General features: G+C 50.6%; 3 protein-coding genes across 10 annotated transcripts; 1 reads left to right on the forward strand and 2 right to left on the reverse strand.

Annotated features, from left to right (window-relative positions):
- Positions 1 to 730: 730 nt before the first annotated feature.
- Sdf2l1 (stromal cell derived factor 2 like 1) lies at positions 731 to 2,976 on the reverse strand. Its single transcript, XM_059277162.1, has 3 exons — positions 2,729 to 2,976; positions 2,218 to 2,414; positions 731 to 1,138 (listed from the first exon to the last, which is right to left on the reverse strand). The coding sequence occupies exons 1-3, from the start codon at positions 2,910 to 2,912 to the stop codon at positions 857 to 859; spliced, it is 663 nt and encodes a 220-aa protein (XP_059133145.1). The 5' UTR covers positions 2,913 to 2,976; the 3' UTR covers positions 731 to 856.
- Positions 2,977 to 12,907: 9,931 nt separating this feature from the next.
- On the reverse strand, positions 12,908 to 20,925 carry Ccdc116 (coiled-coil domain containing 116). Of its 4 annotated transcripts, XM_059276820.1 has the most exons (7): positions 20,656 to 20,925; positions 19,501 to 19,712; positions 18,632 to 19,169; positions 17,460 to 17,591; positions 15,985 to 16,539; positions 15,270 to 15,878; positions 12,908 to 13,879 (listed from the first exon to the last, which is right to left on the reverse strand). In XM_059276820.1, exons 4-7 carry the CDS (start codon positions 17,523 to 17,525, stop codon positions 13,091 to 13,093), a joined length of 2,019 nt encoding a protein of 672 aa, XP_059132803.1. In that variant the 5' UTR covers positions 17,526 to 17,591; positions 18,632 to 19,169; positions 19,501 to 19,712; positions 20,656 to 20,925; the 3' UTR covers positions 12,908 to 13,090. The 4 variants fall into 4 exon arrangements, with proteins under 4 accessions (XP_059132803.1, XP_059132804.1, XP_059132802.1 ...); XM_059276821.1 differs by lacking the exons at positions 19,501 to 19,712; positions 20,656 to 20,925 and having other exon boundaries at positions 18,632 to 19,380; XM_059276819.1 differs by lacking the exons at positions 18,632 to 19,169; positions 19,501 to 19,712; positions 20,656 to 20,925 and adding an exon at positions 17,804 to 18,099.
- On the forward strand, positions 17,947 to 22,625 carry Ydjc (YdjC chitooligosaccharide deacetylase homolog). 5 transcript variants are annotated; one of them, XM_059276823.1, is made up of 7 exons: positions 17,947 to 18,412; positions 18,662 to 19,019; positions 20,776 to 20,955; positions 21,040 to 21,199; positions 21,399 to 21,498; positions 21,592 to 21,769; positions 21,952 to 22,625. In XM_059276823.1, the coding sequence occupies exons 3-7, from the start codon at positions 20,792 to 20,794 to the stop codon at positions 22,319 to 22,321; spliced, it is 972 nt and encodes a 323-aa protein (XP_059132806.1). In that variant the 5' UTR covers positions 17,947 to 18,412; positions 18,662 to 19,019; positions 20,776 to 20,791; the 3' UTR covers positions 22,322 to 22,625. The 5 variants fall into 5 exon arrangements, with proteins under 5 accessions (XP_059132806.1, XP_059132808.1, XP_059132809.1 ...); XM_059276825.1 differs by having other exon boundaries at positions 18,847 to 19,019; XM_059276826.1 differs by lacking the exon at positions 18,662 to 19,019.
- The last annotated feature ends 1,685 nt before the right edge of the window (positions 22,626 to 24,310 follow it).

The following is a 24,310-nucleotide window of genomic DNA, read 5'->3' on the forward strand; positions in this document are numbered from 1 at the left end:
TATAGACCAGGCTGGCCTTGAACTCACTGAGAGCCCTCTGCCTCTGCCTCCTGAGCGCTGAGATTAAAGGTGTGCACCACCACCGCCTGGCCAAAGATAAATCTCAGGATCGCCACAACCACCAGAAGAGTGGCCTGGTGAGCCTGAGCCCCATCCCAGTTGGCAGGGGCCCTGGGGCCATGGCCACTCAATAGGAAAGTTGCCTAAGTTCAAGTCCTGGGGACGGAGATCCACTGCTATGAGGTCACTGTAGGGTAGACAGGTGAGATGATTATTCAGGACAGCATTATAATGCATGGACAGGCATTTAAAAAAAAAAAAAAAAAAGGTTTGGGGCCACTGGGATAGCTCAGCAGCTAAAGTGTGTGCTCCACAATCCTGGCAACCTGAGTTTGATCTCCGGAACCAACATGAAGGTAGAAGACGAGAATTCCCTAGACAGAGTTGGTCTGTCCTCCACACATGCCCTGAGCTGCAGGTGCCAACATGCACACAGCACATGCACTCACACTAGTAATAAAAAGTGATTTTATAAAACAGTCTGGGGCCGGGCGGTGGTGGCGCACGCCTTTAATCCCAGCACTCAGGAGGCAGAGGCAGGTGGATCTCTGAGGACTTAAGGCCAGCAAGGGTCTCAAAAAAAAATTTTAAACAGGTACCTAGACAGGGGAGATGGTAACTTGGACAGATATGGCTGGTACCTCCAGCTCTTCCCTGGGGTTACAGCAAATATAATCACAAACCAACATTCTTTAATCATAAAGGCACTTGGGGGCCCTACAAACAAAGTCTCACACAAGAGTGGCCCTACAGAATCCCTACCCAGCCGCCCTCCCTCCCTTCACCCATCCAGCTCTCAGAGTTCATCATGACCTGTAGAGAGATCTGCTCCAGGCTTGATGAAGATGCCTTCCATGGCCTTCCATGTGTTGTGAGCATTGGCGCTAGACATGCCGTGCACCTCATGCTGCCCACGAATGGGGTTACCATACTGCTCACCAGTGACCGACAGGAACACAGAGGTGCCCACGTGCTGGAAGCGGACGCTGGCCTCACGCTCCCAGTGTTGCCCAGAACATCGTACTGTCCACAGGTCCAGGTCGTCACCCTCACCGTCTTCCCCAAAAGCACTCACCTCCTGAGAGTGTAAAGTGTAGAGGACAGTCACACATGGGTCCCAGAGTCCCCTAAGCTGCGTGTCTAGCAGTAATACTTACACGTAGTAACCTGGGCCTCTGGTCCTTTCCCTGACCCTCAGCATCCACAGCTGTGAAAGTGTGACATCCAGAGTCCCACCCTAGCCAGGTGTGGTGGTGGTGCACGCCTTTAATCCCAGCACTCGGGAGGCAGAGGCAGGCAGATCTCTGTGAGTTTGAGGCTAGCCTGGTCTACAGAGCGAGTTCCAGGACAGCCAGGGCTATGTAGAGAGGGCTAGTCTCAAAAAAACAAAGGATTCTCATCCCATTGACAGTTTCTTCAGATGCATAGAGCCTCTTTTGTTTGTTTGTTTGTTTTGTGAGACAAGGTTTCTCTGTGTAGCCCAGGGTTTCTCTATGAGGCCCTGGCTGTCCTAGAACTCAGAGATCCGCCTGCCTCTGCCTCCCAATTGCTGGGACTGAAAGGTGTGTGCGGCGCCACAGACACCACCACCACCACCACCACCACCACCACCACCACCGACGACGACGACACCACCACGCAGGATATAGAGCCTCTTGTATCAGTCTGTGTGTCCACAGGCTCCTTGTGCTAACCTAGCGAAGGCAAATCCCCCAAGCTCCCTATGGACACCCTTTCCCCCAGAAACTCCCAAACCAGTCAGTTCCTTCTCATGCCCCTCCCAGGCCAGCAGCAGTGACCTGCCCCCACGCTTTAGCAGGAGCTATTCCATAGAGGGAAAGGACTGGGGAAAACTTCTACTTCTCATTCAGACCCAGCCTGAGTTCCTCCTTCCGTCAGTGTCTACTATTTATATGCTGTGGGAGTGTCCAGATGGGAGCTAATCGCACTGACTTCTCTCAGTCTTTCTCCTAACTCTGGAGTGGAAGTTCCTGGGGACAGGACCCAGAGCAGGAGCTTCATAAACTTCTGAATAAAAAACTCCCATTTTACAGCAGCTGAAGACTGAGTCCCCTCCCTACATCTCTCCCGCACACCTCCCGCTGTCACTCGGGTTCCTGCCCGCTCAGCTTCGGCGGGGTTGGGAAGGGGGCTTGCCTGGTTGTTGGATAGCGGCGACGGGAAGTGGTGCGTGTGCAGGTTCTTGCCGGTGAGCACGTGCGTGAGCCGAACTGCCTGCCCACAACGCACCGGGAGTCCGCGCGGGCACCCGCCCTCGGAGCCGCCGCGAATCCGCCAGTAACTGTTGGCATCGTCGGACGCCTCCACGCCGGTTACCGACTGTTGGCCGCTGCCTGAAGAGGGACAGCCCACCCGTGGTCTCTGTCAATTGCAGATCTCCGGATCCTCGCCTTGAACACTAGAAAGTGCCTCCCACAGCCCCCATTAATATAGGATCCCAAGCGCTCATCCCAGCCCCGGCTCCCGCCGGACCCCCAAGTCCCGACGGTCCCTCACATCCTCAGTCCCGAGGCTCGCCTCCCATGACCCTGCAAGCGAGTCTAGAGTCGCAACTACCCCGCTTCTGGACAGCCCACAGATCCCACTAGGACCACTTGGTCTCTAAGCCTCCGGCCCCTTGGCGGTCCCAGTCACCACCCCCGCGCACCGGATCCGTATTTGATGTCGTGTGAGTGCAGCCGCACTTTGTGGTGGGTGTTGAGCAGCTTCAGCACTGACCCGCAGGTCACGAGCCCGGCGCTTGCCTTGGACGCGCCACCGCTCCGCACCGAGAGCACCAGCAGCAGCCCCAGCAGCGCCCCGGCTACCCCGCCGCGGCTCGCGCCCCGCATCGCGACGGCCAGCCGGGTTCCAGCCGCTCCGGACCTCGGCGCTTCCGTCCTCGACACCGGCCAATCCGGCTCTGACAGCGCCCTCTCCTAGCAGCCAATCGCATGCGCGCGCGCGCCCCTCCTGCACTACTATTGGATCGTTGTGGAGAGGCCCCACCCCCAGGGTTCGGGGAGGCAGCCGAGAGGGGGCTGGCTGGAGACACAGAAGGGTTTTAACTGGTCCACGCTTCCGAGGACCCGCCAATGAACGTCCAGAGAGCGGTGGCGGCGGCGACCAGCTCCCAGAGGCCTCTAAGGGGAGCGCCGCAGGGTTTATTGCCAAGAGTCACTTGGCCCCTCGTCTTAAGCCCTTCGGGTGTAGGTTCAAGAACCCCTTTGACCCCTGGACTTCGGTCGTGTGTCTCTGCACTCAGATCCTGGGTGTAAAGCTGCAGAGTCTTGAGAATCACTAGATTTTATGGTCACAAAGTGGACAGACCCCAAAGTTACTGAAATCTCCTGGTCCCAGGAGTTAATCAAACTGTCACTGAGTCTTGTCGGCTCCTGGATCTCAGAGTTTCTGAATTCCCTTGCCCTTGCAGCTGCTTGAGTGATTTGGTGGCAGAATACCAAGGTTGCTGGATGGGTCAGCAGAAGACAGCTGGGAGCTGTGAGATATATATATATATATAGTGTGTGTGTGTGTGTGTGTGTGTGTGTGTGTGTGTGTGTGTGTAAAATGTATTTTTTTTTCCTATGTTGGGATCCACAGAAGAACTGCCTCCGGGCTATATTACCTAGAGGCTAATGAAGTATGTACCTGGAGCACTAGCTAGACACTCATGAAAGTTTCTGTTTAGGGGCTGGAGATGTGGCTCAGTTGGTAGAGTGCTTGTCTAGCTAGCACAAACCCTGGATTTGATCCCGTGTGTGTGTGTGTGTGTGTGTGTGTGTGTGTGTGTGTGTGTGTGTGTATCAACAGTCAAGTGGTGGAGGCCAGAAGTTCAAGGTCATCCTAGAGAGTTGGTGGCCAACCTGGACTACATTAGACCCTTTCTCAAAAAAACAAAAAAAGTTTGGGCCAGAAGTAGTAACACACTTAGGAGGCAGACAAGAAAATCAGTTTGAGTTTCAGAGTTTCAGGCCAATATGACCTATATAGAAAGTTTCAAGCCACCCAAAGCTACATGTGAAACCATTTTTCAAAGATTGGAAAAATTCATATTGAATTAAATTGTCTAGAATTTTGCATTCAGAAAATAGAAAAGTCATTAATGACAACAACCTGGTAATTCAAGTTTTGTGTGTAATTTTGTGGATTGAATTCAAGGCTTAACCTAGGTAATCAAAAGACCTACTGATGATCTACATCTACAACACAATGTGAAATTTTCACATTTAGTGCTTATTTTATTTTGGACTACATATGGGGTAAGGCACCTTACTCTGCATTTGGCAGACCATGCCCTTAAATGATCTAGGTCCAGCCGGGAGGGTAAGAGTACAGTCTGTGATGCACTAAGAAATGTCTTATTGGAAACATCAGTAGAGATCTGAGATTTAGCATGTCTAAGGCAGAATTATTGTCTCTTCTCTTAAACTGCTCCTCCTTCAATTTTCCAAGGCTCAATAAAAAGTAACACCAAATGCCAGGCACTGATGGCACATTCCTTTAATCCCAGCACTCAGGAGGCAGAGACAGACGGATCTCTGTGAGTTTGAGGCCATCCTGGTCTACAGAGTGAGTTCCAGGACAGCCAGGGCTATACAGGGAAACCCTGTCTTGGGGGAAAAAAAAGTAACACCAATGATCAGCTGCTCAAGACAAACTTGGAGGTTGGCAAGATGGTTCAGTGAATAAAGACACACACACACACACACACACACACACACACACCCCCCAAATAAATGGAATAAAAACACAAAAACCTGAGACTTAGAACTCTGGTTGTTGGTTCACTAGGTCAAATGTAGCCCAGACTGGCCTCAGTTTCTATTTGTAGCCAAAGGTAACTTTGAATTAGTAGTCCTTCTGCTTCCACCTCCTAAGTGCAGGACATCATCCTAACTATGTAGCTGACTTCTCATCTTTGTCCACAAGAAAGAATGTCTATATGTCCTAAGTGGATTCTATGACATCTTTTCCAAGTATCCCGTCACTGTTCTAATACAAACTGTTCCATTCTTCTACTAACTGATACCTACCACTACCCACCAATGTATCTGCCTGCTTCTCCTGTGCTGGACCACTGCAGCATTCTCTACACAGCATCATGAAGAAAGCAGATGTCGGTCATCAGCTGAGAGCTGTGGGGCTGGAGTATACTTCACTTGGTAAAGTGGCTGGCTAGCATGTCTGAAGCCTTGAGTTCAATCCCCAGCAACACAGTAAACCAGCATGGTGGCGTATGCTTGGAACTGGAGGCACAAGCAGGCTATCTTTGAATCCCTGACTCAAAAGAAGAGAAAGAAGTGGTTTTCCTCATTGTACTTACAATCAAAGATGGCAAGGATACAAGTGCCATGACCGACAGACAGAAGAAACAGGGTTCTAAGTTGGCTGTGTCAAAATTGCTAGAATCAAAATGGAGACACTTTGTCAAGCCCCTATCCAAAATTAACATGTAAATATGGGAGGCTGAGAAGGAAGGGATCTCACGCATGTATGTCTGACAAGAATAAGCTACAAAACACTCAGCCAGAACTTCAGCCTTGCACAAAGGCCGCCACAGCCTCACATAGTGTCTCTGTGAGGGTGTCTGCCTAGAAGCGACCTGTTTCAATTTGCTTTCTGTTGCTGCTATAAAACCCCCAAGTTGAGACGTGGAGGGACACTGCTCACGGCTCGCTTTCTTCCGCTTGTGCTCAGCTTTATTGATTTGTTTGTTTGTTTGTTTGTTTGTTTGTATTTAGACAGTGTTTCTCTGTGTAACCTTGTACCCTTGGCTGTCCTAGAACTTGCTTTGTATTGCTCTATAGACCAGGCTGGCCTTGAACCCAGATATTTATCTGCCTCTGTCCCCTGAGTGCTGGGATTAAAGCTGTCTGTCACTACGACTGGTGACTGGTTTCAATTAGCTTTCTTGGTTTTTTTTTGTTGTTGTTGTTATGTTTTCTTGGGCTTTTCTTTCTTTCTTTCTTTTCTTCTCTTTTCTTTTTTCTTTCTTTTTCTTTTTTTTTTTTTTTTGTTGTTGTTGTTGTTGAAACCAAGTCTCATTATGTGGCCCTGGTTGTCCTGGAACTCCCTATGTAGACCAGGCTAGCCTCAAACTTCTAAAAATCTGCCTGCCTCTACCTCTCAAGTGCTGGGATTAAAAGCATGCACCATCATCGCCCAGCTCACTTAGCTTTCTTATACAAGCCAGGACTACTTGCCCAGGGACTGGCACTACCCACAGTGGGCTGGTCCCTTCTACATCAATTAGGAATCAAGAAAATTCCCCCACAGGAATCCCCACTGGCCAATGAGGTGGAGGCAGTTCCTCAACTGAGGTTCTCTCTTCCCAGTTGTTTCAAATGGATAAACAAGATTAGCCATCACACTCCCCTATTTAATCTCAGACTGGTACCATATTTACTAGCAATCCTTAGCCAAGGATTGCTGTTATAAAATCATTTTGTAATTTCCATTTCTCCTTTTAAAATGTCCTTTGCCTCAACTTCCTGTAATATGCTCAAACGTAACTATAGCATATCCATTGAGAATATTTTTGGAGACTCTGGTTTTCTTTTAGGTAGATAGCTTAGACTCCAGAGCCAAGCCGAGGGAACTGTTATTTATTTGGACTCTGACGGAGCCTTCTGACATTTTGTAACTGTTTCTTCTTGTGCCTCCCCTGCTCACCCTGTGAGGACTGGTACAGGTGTGATCATGGCATCTCCAATGCCCCCAACCTTCCAATCACAGTTTGTCTCTAGGTTCAGATTCTCAAGGCAGTTTGAGCAGTTCAGTTGGAGTCAGCAGATAGCTCAAGGTCCAACCAGCTGTTGAACGGTTCACAGCTGGCCTCCGAACGTGGTCATGAACAACATCTCTCATTTGGGGGCTTGTCAGCCTATTTATCAACATACATAAAGGTATTGGTTCCTCTCATTCCAGTTAGCAAACGTCAAAGTGCCCAGATATGATAAGATAAAAGGTAGATTATTCAATCTACTCTGAAAAAAAAAGATATAGAAATAATCAGATAAAAGAGTAGACTATTGAATCTACTCTGAAATGAAAAAGGAGAGAATATGAATATGATAATATAAAAGGTAGATTATTAAGTCTACTTTTAAAAAGCAACTACTAGTTTTAAATATTTTACATTGGATTGGATTTTTGTATATTGTATACAAATTTTATATATTGATACAAATATGAGATTATTTTTGTTAGAACATACTGTACACTCACTTCTAATCTTGTTCAAGGTATTGTACCTATATAGTTCATTTAACAATATAATGCAGTTTTCTAGTCCTTGAAAGTTATTGTTACCAAGTAATTAGGATATAAAGAAATAAAAGTTAGTAGTTATTACACTGGAATTTGTAGTCATATTAGGTATGTTTTCAAGGTCAAAGAGATATATTTTAGATAGGTCATCTTCAAACACTTCAGAGACCTACAGAATATGGCATTTAAGATGTTTTAATAACATAGATTTTTTTTTATGACAACGAGACATGTCTGCTCCTGGCAGCACCAATCTACTTCAGAGAAGATGATGGGCATAGAAGAAACTCCACATGGAGTTTACTTTCTTTGTGGCAAGTTAGCCACTAGGCAAGAAAATGACCTTGCCTCGACTGCTGACAGTATGCTGTCCAAACGGACAAGCAGGACACAAGAGAAAGGACTGCTGATCCCTGCCAAGACAAGGTAGGAAGGCTCTTTAGAAAATCCTGCTTCACAGATGAGTCTGTCAGATATGCTAAGCCTGTAGGCCAAAGCACTCCCTCCTGAGTGCTGGGATTAAAGGCATGTGCCACCACCGCCCAGTGGTACATTTTAGACTCACCAAAATAGCATAAATAATGGAGTATTTTCTCTGAATCTGTCAAATGTTTATGGACTGGACATTGTTAATGTAATTCTTGACTGCATATATTGTATATACTTATTGTACTTATTGTATATAGTTTTTCTTATATTAGTTATAACCTTTTATTATTTTAGACAAAACAGGAGAAATGTGGTGATTTACTGTGTATCCTAATAAAATTTGCCTAAAGATCAGAGAACAGAACAATCCACTAGATTAAACACAGATGCCAGGCAGTGGTGGCACATACTTTTAATCCTAGCACTCAGGAGACAGAGATCTGTCTGGATCTTTGTGAGTTCAAAGCCACCCTGGACTAGATGAGATTGACTCAGTCTAGGGGAGAAACAGAACCAGGCAGTGGTGGCCACACCTTTAATCCCAGCACTTAAGAGTCACACCTCTTTAATCACAGCACTTGAGATCTCATGCTTTTGCTTGGGAAGCACACATGCCTTTAATCCCAGCACTAAGAAGGAAGTGACATGGCTGGGCGGGGAAAGGTATATCAGGTGTGAGGAGACAGGACTAAGGCCTTTTCAGCTGGACCCCTTTCAGCAGAGGACTCAGAGACAGTCAGAGGATTCGTGGAGTTGTTGAGGTGGGCTGTGGCTTGTTCCTTTGTCTCTCTGATCTTTCAGCATTTACTCCAGTATCTGGCTCCGGGTTTTTGTTAAAAGACTATTTTAGAAATTTGAGCAACAGTGTCCGTTTCCTCTGCTCTTGAATTTGTGCAGACATTGTGACTCTAACCAACAGAACAACGGAAGAGGGAAGCATTGGGGGGCTTCTCAGCTGCAGCCTCAAAAACCCAGCAGTTCTTACTCCTCCTTCTAGAAAGTCTCTGAGGTTTACGAAAACTACAATTCAGGGCTGGAGAGATGGCTCAGCAATTAAGAGCGCTGGTTGCTCTTCCAGAGGTCCCAGGTTCAATTCCCAGCACCAACATGGAAGCTTACAACTGTCTCCAATTGTAGTTCCATGGGATCTGTTGTTCTCTTCTGGTGGGCAGACATACAATGCAAACAAACAAACAAAAAAACCCATATACATAAAATAAGGAAAGAAAGAAGGAAAGGAAGGAAGGACAGAAGAAAGAGAGAGAGAGAGAGAGAGGTAAAATTCAGGCTAGCTGACTGAATCTAGAGAGGCTGCATGCAGGAGAGACCCTGTAGGGAGAGAGCTCATTTAGAATGTCCCAGCTCTAGACACGAACAGCTGAAAACAGTGACATGAACTTTAGCCTGTCAACCTCGATGGCATGATCACTACCCTGGAAGCCACTTAAGTCATGCTAAAGACGCCATGTTTCTAGCATAAAGTATTAGTGGTTCCCGAAGGGTTTCTCCCAGTCTCCCCAGAGATACGCGTCTCTGAAGCTGTGGCAGAGCAAGGCTCTCTTTTGGGACTTGGCGATGGGAACTGACAGTGATAGTAGTTGTCTTTGAAAACCAAGGGCCTCCCTCTTGGCAGGTGTCTTCTGACAGATGTTTTGTCTCTGGAAGGGTGGTCAAAGGCCACTCCCCACCATCTACATATGTTTTCAGTGACCAGTGCAAATAACCGGAATCTCTTGGTTTGTCCTAACTACAGTCCTAGCTTGGAATAGGGTCAGGCCAATGGGACATAGCAACAAGGTACCACTGGGCTATAATGGCCTCTGCTATAAATGGGTCCCTGATCCACCAGCCTTAGGATCTTGGTCCTGCAGAATGACAGCCAAGCTCTCCTTGAATCTAAGGCTGTAGGTGTGACCATGTTTCTCTTGCCCGTCTCCAGAGTGAGCTCTATAGTTGCTTCCTCTCCATATCCCGGGGCTTTGCGGAGGGACCCCTTTCTGGGTCCCTAAGTGGTCAAGTATGGCCAAAAGGGCCTGATCTCTATGAATCAGAGGAGCCTCTGAGGGTCTATGCCTCAGGGAGAGGCAACACAGGTCCACTAGATGTGTGTGTGTGTGTGTGTGTGTGTGTGTGCACACGCAAGCGTGCGCGCATGCATTAATTTGCTAATTTTGAGGCAAGGGTCTCCTGTATCACAAGCCTGCCTTGGACTTGCTATATAGCCAAGGACGACCTTAAACTTCTAACCCTCCTGCTCCACCTCCCAGGTACAGGGGTTTCTGGACTGCCACTGTATCTAGTTTGAATGGTCCTGGAAATGGAGCCCAGGGCTTTGTGCATCCTCAGCAAGCACTCCAACTGAGCCACATCTCTAGGAGAGCTCTGGCAGGACAGCTGCCTGTCAGTAGGAGCTGCAGATCCTTCCAGGAAGACCTTCTGTGGTGGCTCTTCTTAGTTGTTAACTACATCCAGAATTAACTAAAACCCAAAAATAGAGGACACACCTGTGAGGAATTTCTGCTTCACTTGAAGTGGAGAGATCCACTTCTTGTGGTGATATTTTGTTTGTGCTCTAACAAATAAAGCTTGACTGAAGACCAGAGGGCAAAGCCAGTCTCTAGTTAGCCATAGAGGCCAGGCAGTGGTGGCACACACCTTTAGTCCCAGCACTAGGCAGGTGGAGACAGGAAGTGACATGGCTGGGCGGAGAAAGGTGAGGTGCGAGGTGACTGTGGCTCTGTTCCTTTGTCTCTCTGATCTTTCTGCATTTACCCTGATATCTGGCTTTGGGTTTTTATTAAAACCAATTAGGATTCATGCTACAACTTCTAATCTGGATCTTTGAAGCAAGAACACACATCTTTTTTGTTTGTTTATTTGTTTATTTCTGGTTTTTTTTTTTTTTTTTTTTTTTTTGGTTTTTCGAGACAGGGTTTCTCTGTGTAGCTTTGCGCCTTTCCTGGGACTCACTTGGTAGTCCAGGCTGGCCTCGAACTCACAGAGATCCGCCTGGCTCTGCCTCCCGAGTGCTGGGATTAAAGACGTGCACCACCACCGCCCGGCTATTTCTGTTTTTTGAGAGAAAGTTTCTCTGTGTAACAGTTCTGGCTGTCCTGGAACTCCGTCTGTAGACCAGGCTGGCCTCAAACTCAGAGATCCACCTGCTTCTGCCTCCCGAGTGCTAGGATTAAATTAAAGGCATGCACCACCACCACCCCGGCCAAGAAGACATATCTTTATTCCAGATCTTTAATCCAGATCTAATCTGAGCCATGCCTTCTGCTGGAAGCCCATATAAGGACATGAAAGAAGGGAGCTTTTGCTCTTTGCCTGCTTACTCTCACCTTGCTAGCAAGTCCATTTCTTCACTGGCATTAGAGCCTACTTCTTCAGGACTCCAGTATGTACTGAGGAACAGCTGAGACACCAAGGCTTGTGCACACAACAACGCCTAGAATCTTAGACTTTCTGTTCACAGCCAGCCATTTTCAGATCAGCTGGACCACAGCCTGTTAATCTTTCTAATAAACCCCATTTCTATACATATTTATAAAGAGATTCATTCTATAAATTCTGTTACTCCAGAGGACCCTGATAATACACCTTTCCTACCAAGAACTGTTGCTGGACAGTTATGTTGATCCTGAAGCTTCCAACCCACAGCACGGCCAACCAACAGCCACGATATGGCCTGGCACAAAAACTCAGTCTCTGGAATTAGAGACAGCAAAGCAAATTAGAAAGAAAGAGAGTCCTGCAAGGGTCAGAAGAGTGTGGCTGTAGTCTTCCATAGTTTCAAGATGAGTTTGGAGCATATCAAAGCAAGAAGGAAGCTACCCCAGCTGAGGGAAGATCTTCCCAAAGCAGACATTACCATTACCAGAAAGGCATGGGTCCTGAAACCTTGACTCAGGGTGCCAAAGGAATGACGAAGGGACAGACATACAGACGCACATACAAGCTGGGGTCATGTGGGGTTCTCTGACACAGCCAGAACCTTAGCATGTTTATTATGTACACCACAGGGGAAGAGATTGGGCAGTCTGGGTAGGAGGTCTTTGTAGGTAAGCAGCCTCAGGTTGTAAACATCTGGGAGGAAGCCACAGTTGCTGGTGTTTACATACACTGAGTAACTATTCATAAACTGTATTAGTCAGGGGTCTCTGTAGAGTCACAGAACTTATGGAATGAATCTCTCTCTCTCTCTCTCTCTCTCTCTCTCTCTCTCTCCAGCTATGATGAGACACTTAGGAGTTCTGATAGGCTTGATGAGCCAGAAAGTTGCAAAATAGGGTATAGAAGAGAGACAAGAAGCAGCAGCGCAGCTCTGGAGTCGAAGTACCACCAGTGCCGAGGAGGCCCATGGCACCGGTGCCGTAGACACTGTCCTCTAAGCATAGCAGCCATTATTGTCTTCATCAGAGCAGCTGAGACTATCCAAGGCCTCTCAAGACTGAGCCCTTTGACACAGAAGTGGAGGGACCTGCATCTGGGGACACAGCCACTTCTCCTACACTTCTTCTCCAGCTGTTATTCTGCCCACGGTGCACATGGTCTCCTGGTCTCTGAACATACTAGAACAGTGGTTCTCAACCTGTTGGGAGTTGACTGACGCTTTCACAGGGGTTGCCTAAGACCATCTAAATATCAGATGTTTACATCACAATTCATAACAACAGCAAAATTACAGTTATGAAATAGCAACAAAAATAATGTTATGGTTGAGGGGTCACCACAGCATGAGGAACTGTACTAAGGGCCGTAGCATTAGGACTGTTGAGAGCCACTGTACTATACAGTATGGAAGAAGTGGAGCCTCGGTTGGGGGCGGGGTGGGGGAGTCCCATCTGTGCAGCTATTGTCATTATCCAAACTGGCATGAGACTTTTTGGCGATGGAGCTGTTTGGAGGTCACACACTCCTGTAAGCAATCATTCATCCACTCTCCTGTAAACCCAATAAAATCACTGGTTCACCAAGTTGGACCTTGGTAAAATTATTCCTTTGGTGTGTCTTCAGTGCTCTGTCTTCTATCCCAAAGAAAAGTATGTAACATCAGGGCTGGCTCACCCTGCAGGTGCTATTCAAGGGTAGGCATCCATCCAGGCGCAAGGAAAGATGTAACACACCCAGGCCCAGACAACTGTGTCCATCAACAGGGCATTTATTTCCATTTGTCTCTTGGCTCCTTTGATAACACTGGCAGAACTCTTGCTGAGCACTCGTTTGTCTGACCCTTACTCAGGACAGGGGCTGCCTGGGTGGCCGGCTACTGGGGTAGGGCAGGAGGAGGCAAAGAGGAGACTACTCTGTGTGGCTTCCAGGGGTCTCATGGGGAGTCACTGGGGCTCTTTACAATGGACTCATTGATAAAGTCCTCCACCTCAGGCTCAGGCAGGCTAACCTCAGGCTGCTCATCCTCAGAGGAATTCTTGAGATCATCTTCTTCACTTCCCCCATCCTCCTCCTCCTCCTCACTGTCCTCACCCTCTTCGGTATTTACTATTTCCTTGGACTGGGAGGATCTGGAGCCCATACCAGTGCTGAACACAGACAGCTTGGGCTCTGAAGGGCTCCTGGGCATCTGTTCCTGGCCTGTACCAGGATCCCGAGGGCTGAGCAGCTGGCGGATTGGCAACTCAGGGCGGAGGAAGAATCGGGACCCTGCACTCTGATCCTGAGTGGCGGCACCAGCAAGCTTGGGTTGCACAGAGGGCGATTCTGAGCTGTGGCGGGAGGTGCCAACACGGGAGGTACTGGGGTGGGAGGCCGCTGGCCTGGAGGCATGCCTCGTGGCCTGCCTTGCCAACTCGGCTTCTTCCAATTTGCGCAGAAGGCAGGTCCAGTTGATGTCTGAGGACAAACGGATGTGGGTGCCCTTCACCTTCTTGAAGCCCAGAAAGATGTCCATGAGAAGCTCAGTGACAGGAAAGGAGATGAAGCCGAGTTGCTTCGTGAGACTTTCCTCAAACTTGTACTTGCAGAGAAGCAAGGAGACTGCCTGCTCAACCAAAAAGCTGGTGAGCTCCTCAAACCAGGGGTCAGAGACGTAGGACAGGCTGGACACAGATGAGGTGGACGGCAGGGGCTTCCTTCTCGGGAACTTTGTGCCAGGGCTCTGTGCAACAGACAAGGAGGAAAGGGGGACACTTAGCCCTGTTGCTGCCATCCCTCTGCTGCCCTGAGAAAGCACATTTCTGTGCCCTCCTGGCAGCTGTACCAATTGTCCCTGTTACAGACAGGGGGCCACACACACACACACACACACACACACACAAACACACACACATCACACTAGGATACAGACCTGCCACACCTGCTCTGCCACGACATTCATTCTCCACGCCTCACCTGTCAGGGCTAGAGCAGTGCCCACCAGCCTGGGCAGCCTGGGCCCCTGCAAGCTGGTGTGCAGGAGGAATCCCGTCTGAGCCTGATGATGAGGGTCGAGAGACGTCCAGGACCTCCCAGGGTCAGGCCCCCTATGTCTTCATATGTATTTCCTGACCAATGTCCCCTTTACCCAGCAGAAAGACTAGAGAATCCTACAGCTGGATTAGGACAGCTTGACCTACTCGACCCTAGAGTACAGGGTGGTGCTCTTGGTAAAGGCTCCTGTTCATAGGAGACACGTGGGAGGGTCTCTGAGACGCACAAAGCCAGGTAGTGGTGGCACTCGCCTTTGATCCCAGCACTTGAGAGGCAGAAGTAGGGGACTCTCTGAGTTCAAAGCCAGGCTGGTCTACAGAGAGAGTTCCAGGACAGTCAGAGCTACACAGAGAAACCCTGTTTTTTTCAGGGGGAGGCTCACAAACAATAATTTTAAAAAATACCCAAATTGCAGGCATGGTGATGCATGCCTGTAATCCCAGCACTTAGGAGGTAAAGGCAAGAATATCAGGAGTCCAAGGTCATCTCCTACTATGGAATGAATTTGAAAGATCAGACTAGGCTACATGATACCCTGTTTCAGGGAAAAAAAAAAATCGCAGGGTAAAAATAGACTTTATTAATCTTTGACAACCCCTGGGAAAACAGGTAGACTAGGTTTCCTGCTCCCCAGCAGCTTGCATCTACCCCAGCAGATTTCTGCAATTCAGGGCAAGAGATCTTGTCCTTGGACAGTGGCTACCAGAGGTGGGGGAGGGAGCCCTTCTCCCTGAGAACGTTCTTCTAAGACCTCCAGCCCCACTCTTGAGGCCACCTCTGGACACACTGCAGTAGAGGAATGGAGAAGCTTTTTCCCAAAAAAGGCGTGGGGAGAACACAGGGGAGGGGGGAGGGAGGGAAGAGGATGCTAGCTAGATCGGGCCCCTGATGCGGCCAGAGGCAACCTCCACTGTGATCCCAGGGGCGGGCAGGGTGAGGTGCAGGCCGTGACAGGGCTGAGTTATCGGGGAGGAGCTCAGGGCCACAGGTGGCTTCTGCAGTCTGGGATCGGAGTCAGGGGACTCCTGCATGGAGTGGAGGGAGGGGCTAGGGACGTTAGGCACTTGTGTAGGTGTCACCTTGAGCCTGAATCTGGTGGTCATCTGGGCATTAGACATGGAGGGGGACTCCCGTCTGCCCTTGCTTTTCTTGCGAGCTGTCTTAAGGCTGGAGGCTGTGGTGGGAGAATCACAAGGCTCCACCCCATCCTCCCTGCTGGTGGGTACGGATGCCTTAGAGTCCGGCTGCAGAAGATCAGAATTCCCGGGCAGCATTGAGTTGGGCTCCGAGGCAACAGAGAAGAGAGGGAAGCCATCGTGGCGGCAGGCATGGCTGAGCTTGTGTACCGCCTGGCTGACCACACGCTGCAGGGCAGGAAAGAGGCGATGCTCAGCCAGGAAGTCCAGGGTACAGTGGGGTTCCCTGAGTGAACAATAGGCAGGCACGTTGAAGGACGCTGGCTGGTTTAACAGTGACTTCATCCCCTTGTTTAACTCTTCTTTAAGGAAAATCATCTCCTGTTCTCCGAGTCCCAACTCTGATGTTTCAGGGGTGGTTGAGCTGGAGCCCCAAAGCCTAGTGACCCAAGACAGGGGCTGCTCCCGGGTCCACTGACTGCTGCAGGTCTGGCTGCCCAGTGAGTCCCACAGCGGAGAATCCCTCCGGGAGCAGGATTGATTCAGGCCTTTCTGCAAAGAGAAAGGAAGACTGAGCAGTGCCCAACCAGGCCTAACCACCCCAGCCCTGAGCTCAGGCCCAGCCTGCACCAGCTTTAGCCGCGGCAACAGATCTCACCCCTTTGTTCTCCAGACGCAGTAGCCTCTTGAGGTTTTTCTCAAGCAGGAGTTTGTCCCTCATAGGTGGCAGTGAGCCTATGCCTCGGGCACCAGGGTCACTGTCCTGGCTGTGGGAGCCCAGCCCGCCAGCTGTGATGCTGCTATGGCAGTCAGACACGGAGCTGGAGCAAGATGGGTAATTGTTTGGGCACCCAGCACACAGCGTGGGCCGAGCGCGGTGCCGATGCACAGAGTTGATGCTGGGTCTGGTTCGAGCCCGCTGCCTACCACTTGGCACTTCCAACGGGTCTTGTACATCCACCAGTGGCACCCCAGCCTCCGTCTTCGTGGCAGCCAAACGCTCTGTCGCCTGCTCCACCACTGTCTGCAAGCTTTCCAGTACCTGTCCCTCTGTCAGGAAATCCAGGAAGGTGCCGAACCCCTGAGGGCGCCTAGGCTTTTGCTGGTGGCCCTGGTGCTCTGAGTATCGGTTCATCGATGGTAGGTGTGGCACACGTCCGAGTCTGCAGGTTGACCCCCTTTCTGGCAACAGGTGCTTCTTGTGCAGCTGCATCTGAACAGACAGACTTGTCATAGCAGGCAGAATGCTCTGCAAGGGGTGGGGGTTGTTTCTGGAGTCCTCCTAAGGTGCTACTAGGAGCTGGGTGGGACTGAACAATGAGAAAGACTTTTTCTCTTTTTAGGTTTGTTGGTGCTGGGGCTTGAACCCAGGGCCTTGAACATGCTTCTGCAAATGTTCAACCACTGAACTGCATTTGATTTTTTTATAGCATCTGTGGGTGCATGTGTGCCTTAGTGCATGTGTGGAGGTCAAAGGACAACTGGTTGTAACCGGTTCTCTCCTTCTCCTGTGTGGATCCCGAGGATGGAACTCAGGCCATCAGTCTTCATGCCCAGTGCCTTAACTCACTGAACCATCTCACAGCTCTGAATGACATTAAAAGTCTGGTGATCCGGGGTTTGAATCCCAGCTCTGCTACCTTCAGGCTGTGTGACAGTGCTCAGAACAGCTCCTCTTCAGGCCTTCTCTGCAAAGTAGGGGTGACCTGAAGTTCCCCAATGCCTATATTTCATGTATGCCAGGCCTAGCTGGGAGCCTGAAAGTGGAATTCTGTGTTCACGGTTTGAGAGGGCAGTTATGAGGCCCTTCCTCCTCCTCTACCTCCTCCTGTCTCTAGCACAACCCTGCATTGTCTTCCCTGGGGCGCTACACTTGAGGACTTGAGTCTGCTTCTCCAGCTTGAGTCTCCACGCTGACTCCAGGCTCCTTCTCGGGTCTTCCAGCCCACCCAAGCACCACCCGAGGGCCGCGGAAACGGGAGAGTGGAAGGGTGATCAGGGCTCGGCAGGCAGGCATAAGGGGAGCCAAAGCTAAAATCAGGGTGTTACCAGGTGACCCAGTGAGATAACTGGAAATGAGAAAGCGGTGGAAGTGGTCCTGACGCTAACGTCGGGTCAGCTGCACAAACTTACCCAAGCCATGTTGTGGCCAGCCTCGTCATCAGCCAGATATCCTGAGTGGTGGCGGTACCTTGCCATGATGTGGGTATTTTAATTTGTTTTCTGCTTCCTTTCTCAGGTTCGACAGCACAGATGCAGACTCCTCTGTATAGGGCGGGAGAGGAAGTAAAGGTAGATCCAGGCCTCTATGGGTCCCTCACTCCCCGTACGCTGTGTCCTTCAGACATCCCACCCTTCTCTGTGGGACCTGCCAGGCATCTGCGGACAGTTGCCCTCTGTTTGCAACTGTCTGGGACGACTAGTGTGTCCAACAAATCTTCCAGACCGGAGGCGCCTTGGCGCCCCCACCAGCTCACCAGCGTCTCCTCTGTGCTTCTGGGGTTCGCTCTGTCGGTCAGCACGGTTTAAGGACTACCGCACAGTGCCCTGGAATCCGGCCCGCGGGCCCTGAGGGCGCTGATTTACATACTTCATCCTGATTGGCCAGGACCTGGCCTCCCGTTCATTATCTTCCCCGACACAATGGTTGGGGGCGGGGCCCACACTGGCTCCTCCCCCACTGGGCGGGCTTTTTCTGTCAAGCCAGCTAAACCGTGCTTGGGGATGTTTATAGACTTGACTTTATTCTGCCAAGGGGTCTGAGTCTGGGGCTTGCTTCTCTAATCCTCACGGTGAAAGCCACAGCCTCCACTTATGACACAAACACCTTCCTCAGCTCATCGCTGGTCGCTGCACAGACTTGGACTCTAGTTGGCTTCCTTCCAGGGCTTCCTTCCCTCAGCCAGTGTGGACTAGCCAGGATTTTCCTTCTCAAGTCTTTCTTTTTGGAAGCAGTGAAGAGTCCTGGTTCCCCACACAGATCTAGCTTCAATTCCTGTCCCTGTTTTTTGTTTGTTTTGCTGATGTGACTCAGCCTCTCAACACCGCCTCCTCGTCTGTAAATTGAGCTGAGCACCCTTCCACAAGTGAGTATTACATTATATATAGGTTTTTCGAGACAGGGCTTCTCTGTGTAGCCCTGGCTGTCCTGGAACTCACTCTGTAGACCAGGCTGGCCTTGAACTCAGAGATTCACCTGCCTCTGCCTCTTGAGTGCTGGGATTAAAGGCGTGCTCCACCACCCGGCCACAAAAGATCTTCTTTCAATACACATTGCACCTTATGGAAACCCCATATAAACTCACCTCAACTTTTTTCTTTTCCCTTCATCACAGAAGCTTGTCATTCCCAACAGATTCACAGCCAGCCCATCCTCCACTGCCACGTTGTCTTTCTCGTCTAACAGCTGGTACTTCTTTAGGGCAGGCATTAAAGCTGTGAGCCCTGATCTCTAATGACTCCATTCACTCCCAGCACAATAAGTGCTTAGTAGTTCCTCTTCTCCACCTATGGTTCTCAGGGCCGAGGGGCTCAAGGCCTCTGGCCTTTCAGAGAGCAGCCTCCCAGTGGGGCACAGTGGCCGGATGTTGCCCGATGGTTCAACAATCACTATGACTGGACACAGCAGTGTTTACGCCAGGAACTTGGCTGAAGGGTACTTTGAGGCCTCCAACCCTTACAAAGCATCATCAGGTACTGTTGTGATTAAACTATACTCTTTCCCCTCTGCCTGTGATCCAGGGGGTCAGATAAGGTGGGAGGAACCAGAACAGGTTAAGCTCCAACCTGTAGAGAACAGTTCTTGTCCCACTCACTTCTCTGGTGAGTCTTCAGGTTCCTTGGCTGTAAAACAGAAACAAAATTACCAATCTATCACAGGCTTGATTTAAGTAACAGGCATTCTACAAGAGAAACCAAGACAGGCTGGGCATGCTCAGTTGGCAGAGTGTTTGCCTAACATGCATGAAGTCTTTGGTTCAATTCCCTGTACTAGGTGTGGTGGCACATGCAAGGGTCAGAAAAGTTCAAGGCTAGCCCCAGCTGAATGAATAGTGAGGTCAGCCTGGGATCCGTAAGACTGTGTTTCGAACAATATCAAGACAGCCCCATTACCAAGCAAATGCTATCTGTCACCATGGTGACTATTGGTAAGTCATGGGTAAGGAAACCTTACTGGACAAAGCAAACGTGAGGTGTTGGAACAGTTGCCTGCAGCTCAAGGTGAAGATGGGCTCAGACTTTCTCCAGCGTAGCCACTGGTCTGCACGCTGTGTTCTTGTCATGTAGAGCTTGACATCCCAGCACTCGGGAGGCAGAGAGGCAGATCAGTTCGAGGCCAGCCTGGTCAGAGTGAGTTCCAGGACAGCCAGGGCCACACAGAGAAACCTGCCTCAGGAAGAAAAAAAAAAAACAAAAAACAGAGCTTTTAATAAGAAGAAGCCCCCCCCCCCTAGAGCCAGTGAGGAAGAGACTATTTGAAAAAAAGTAAAAACATCTAATAACAAGAAAAAGCTCATAGGCACTGCATAAAAACAAAGAAAATCAACATCACAAGGATGAAATAACCTGGCATCATCCCTTAGTGATGGAGAAGAGTAGGTGGGCGTCTTTTCTTAGAGAAAATAACGGAATTACACGGCCCAGAAACTTAGCAATGGTAGAGAAGACCAAGGGGAATTTTTCTTGAGTATTTCTCTTGTTTTCACCACTAAAAAAATTACTTTTCAAAAATCAGTTTTCTTTTAGAGCTAGAGCTAGCTCAGTGGTAAAGAGCTTACTGCTCTTGCAAAAGACTGGAGTTTGGATCCCAGCATGTGTTCATGTGTGGATCAATCACAACCATCTACTAACTACAGCTCCAGGGGATCCTATGCCTTCTCCTAGTCTCAGCAGGCCCAGACAGGAGAGAGAGGGAGGGAGGGAGGGAGGGAGGGAGGGGAGAGAGAGAGAGAGAGAGAGAGAGAGAGAGAGAGAGAGAGAGAGAAGAGAGAGAAAGAGGGAGGGAGGGAGGGAGGAAGGGAGGGAGGGAGGGAGGGAGAGAGAGAAGAGAGAGAGGAGGGGAGGGGAGAGGGGAAAGGGGGAGGGGAAGAGGAGGGGGAGAGGGGGAGGGGAGGAGAGAGAGGAGAGAAGGGAGAGATAGAGAGAGAAGAGAGGGAGGAGAGAGGGGGGAGAGAGGAGAGGGGAGAAGGGGGAGTGGGGAGGGGAGAGAGAGGAGAGGGAGAGACAGAAACAGAGACAGAGAGAGAGAGGAGAGAGAGATGGATATAAACATGGGCCAAAAAAAAAATTTGCGGAGCCGTCGACCCGGGTTTGCAGCACTCGCAGAGACCTCTAGGTGGCAGAAGCAACGGCGGCGTGCAGTCGCATTTAGGCGTGTGCGTCGGGGTGGGGCCTCGGCAGCGTTCGGGGCGGAGTCCGGATGCTGCAGCCCGTGCCCTCCGGTCTCCAGGCGGCGTTCGGCAGCGATGGCTTGGCCCCGCGTGCAGCTGGTTGTCACCGCTGATGACTTTGGTTACTGCCCGAGGCGCGATGAGGGCATCGTGGAGGCCTTCCTGGCAGGGACTGTGACCAGCGTGTCACTGCTGGTCAACGGCACAGCCGCAGAGAGCGCGGCCGAGCTGGCCCGCAGGTAAGGGCGGCCCCCCGCAGGGCCGGGCGGTTGGGGGGCCGCCCGCTCGGTGGCAGACTGCTCGCTCTCGCGCTCCGCCTGCAGACACAGCATTCCCACGGGCCTCCACGCCAACCTGTCTGAGGGCCGTCCTGTGGGTCCGGCCCGCCACAACGCCTCGTCGCTCCTCAGCCCAGAAGGCTTCTTCCTCGGGAAGATGGGATTTCGGGAGGCCTTAGCGGCTGGAGACGTTGCTTTGCCCCAGGTGCGGAGGCGTGCCTGCAGGGGGATGCTCATCAAGATCCTCCAAGCTCAGCCCAGAGGTTTTAAAGGAAGTCGTTGGGGCAAACGCGGGCGCTGGATACGCTCCTGGTTCAAACACTGGAGCAGTCACACCGTAGCACCAAACGGAGCTCTTCGTTTGTGGCTGCTTCCAGAAGTTCAAGGTATCTGTGCCCCTCCAGGTGCGGGAGGAACTAGAAGCTCAGCTCAGCCGCTTCCGGGAGTTGTTGGGCAGGTCCCCCACGCACGTAGACGGGCACCAGCACGTGCACGTGCTCCCAGGTACGCGGATTGAAGCGCCCTGATGGGGGTGGGGGTGGGGGCTGCTTTCCAGGGTTGGTGGGGGGTCGATGCTGAGCCCACCCCTCCAAGCAGGAGTGTGTCAGGTGTTCGCCGAGGCTCTGCAGGCGTTCGGGGTGCGCTTCACACGGCTGCCAGTAGAATGCGGCGTGGGCAGCTGCTCGTGGCTGGAAGCACCAGCGCGTGCCTTCGCCTGCACTGTGGAGCGCGATGCCCGGGCTGCCATGGGCCCCTTCTCCCGCCACGGCCTGCGGTGAGCACCGCCCTCCTCCACCCTATCCAACCCTGCCGAGTCCCCAAAGGTCCTAGTGCGTTCACGTGGCCAGATGTGCCCTTTTCTCAGCCAAACAAGTTAGGCATTGAGCTGCTGTCCTGCTTCACCCTCCGCCTAGCCCTACCGGAACTTAGGCAACACCTCTATTGTGGCACTCACAGGTGGACCGACGCCTTTGTGGGCCTGAGCACTTGTGGCCGCCACATGTCTGCTCACCGAGTCTTGGCGTCACTGGCACGGGCCCTCGAAGATATCCCTGCTGGCCGTGCCCTGACTGCCGAACTGATGGCACACCCAGGATACCCCAGTGTGCCTCCAGCAGGGGGCTGCGGTGAGGGCCCCGACGCTTTCTCTTGTTCTTGGGAGCGGCTGCATGAGCTGCACGTCCTCACTGCACCCACCTTGCGGGCTCGGCTGGCCCAGAATGGTGTGCAGCTCTGCGCCCTAGACGACCTGGATTCCAAAAGGCCCGGGGAAGGGGTCCCCTGTGAGGCAACTCTTGAGCCCTTCCTGGAGCCTTCCCTACCCTGACACCAAAGGCTAGCTACGAACTGCCTCTCACTGTGGAGGAAGGCCAGGGCTAAAGCTCTGGTTCAGCGTGGAACCAGGCCTTGGAGCAGGGTCTGGTTTCTTAGAATGACAAGTCACTAACCCAGGTCCTCGCCGCTGAGCAGTACTGGGCAGCCTTGCCTGCTGCAGGCAGGGCTGGTCTGTGAGTGACATCTGGATTTAAGGCCTGCCTGAGCATTTGGTGCCAATTCATGTTGCAGTTAAAACCACCTGTTTAGTGGAGCAGTGGAGAGAGGTTGGTGTGAATAAAATAATGTCTTTCAGATTTGGCTGGTTTATAGTGTCCAGGTATCCTTCTCAGAAATAAGAATGGGCACAAAGAACTCCTTTGTGGCTCAAACCAAAATATGCAAAAAATATCTTCACCTTCTAATTTTAATTTTGTTCATGCTTTGAAACCCTTAAAAAATTGCTTGCACTTGTGTTGGGAGGGGTACATGCATACCATGGTCCATATGTTTTGTTTTTGAAATGGGGGTCTTAACACGTTGCTCAGACTGGCCTTGGAGTCCTGGGCTCAAGGGATCCTCCTCCATCACCTCCTATTAGCTGGGACTGCTGTGCCCTAGCATGCTTAACATTTCTTTTCTTTCTTTTTTTTAATGGGAGGGAAATAAAAGATCCTCATTAGGGTGTTTGGGGGAGGCATATGGTAACAAGCATAAGTTTCATTTAAAAAGAGGTTATCTGAGGGGCCAGCAAGATGGCCAATTGTGTAAAAGTTCTTGTGTTTGATCCCCAGGACTGGTGGAAAGAAAAAACCAACTCCCAAAAGTTGTCCTCCCTCCGACTCCACACACCCATACCCACACACACTACAGTAGTAGTTTTAGTCATCTAAAGAGGGGAGGTAACCTGTTATATGTAAGCCACTTCAGGGAACAGATTCAAAGAGGCTCTGCACGTTATAGGAGTGTTTACATTTTTCCAGGAGAGGTAGTCCTCTGCAGAAACGAGAAACTGGGATTCTAGCTACATATGCTATATGGATGCTCTGCCGGGAGGGAGTAGATAGGAAGGTGGTGGAACAACAGCTTGACACCATTTTGGGAGATGGAAAGGAAACTGGAATACCACATGAATGCTAGGCAAAACCAGACTGTCTTGATACTTGCCAAGGATGGCATTGAACTGTTATTCCTGCCAGTGCTGGGATTACAGCTGTGCATCATCCCTCCCAGTTTACATGGTTTTTAGGACTAAGCCCAGAGTTTCATGCATGCTGTGTAAGTTTCCTATCAACTTGATTTCCTGTGCCCCCACCACAAACTTGTAAGTGGGGTTGTAGAGCAGGGCTTTGAACTGACCTGACATGGCCTACATCTACCCTGGAACTGGGGGGTCAGGGAAGCAAGTTCTCACCTGACCTGATAAGACATGTGGCTTTCTGAAGGGATCTTGTTCCTCCTCCTCCTCCCTTGTTGGCTTCAGTCTATTATAAACTTCCTCCACCTTGACTTGGGGGCAGTGATTCCTCTGCTGTCTACCATTCACCTCCTCCCGACTCCTGTGGTTCGGGCGCACATTCTGTTGGCTGGAGGCCTAGTACAAGGGGACAGCTCCTAGAGTGTGATTCTACAATGGAGTGCTCAGAAGGAAGGCTCTGCTGGGATACCGCCCAGCCTACAAGTGGCCAATCAGTGTGATCTGGGCCACACTGGAAGAAGAGGAAGGTTCTTCAGAGGTAAGCTTCCTTCTTTGGACCTTGAGCATGGTGCTAGATAAGTGGTCTGTACTGTCTGCTTTTCCAGGATAGCTGTCTTGAGTCATCCAGGAAATGCCATTTACAAGATGCGGCCTGGGCTGGGTACCATGTTACAGTGTCCGTTCTTCCTCAACTTTGTTGTGGGGGGCAGTGCTGTGTGCTCACATAGGACGTGGACAGGGCAGGTCAAATCAAACTGACTTCTCCCTAGATTAGAATGCACAACATGTTGGGGGACACATCTC

This window comes from Peromyscus eremicus, chromosome 12, assembly GCF_949786415.1.
Source record: "Peromyscus eremicus chromosome 12, PerEre_H2_v1, whole genome shotgun sequence".
In the NCBI taxonomy this organism is placed as follows: domain Eukaryota; kingdom Metazoa; phylum Chordata; class Mammalia; order Rodentia; family Cricetidae; genus Peromyscus; species Peromyscus eremicus.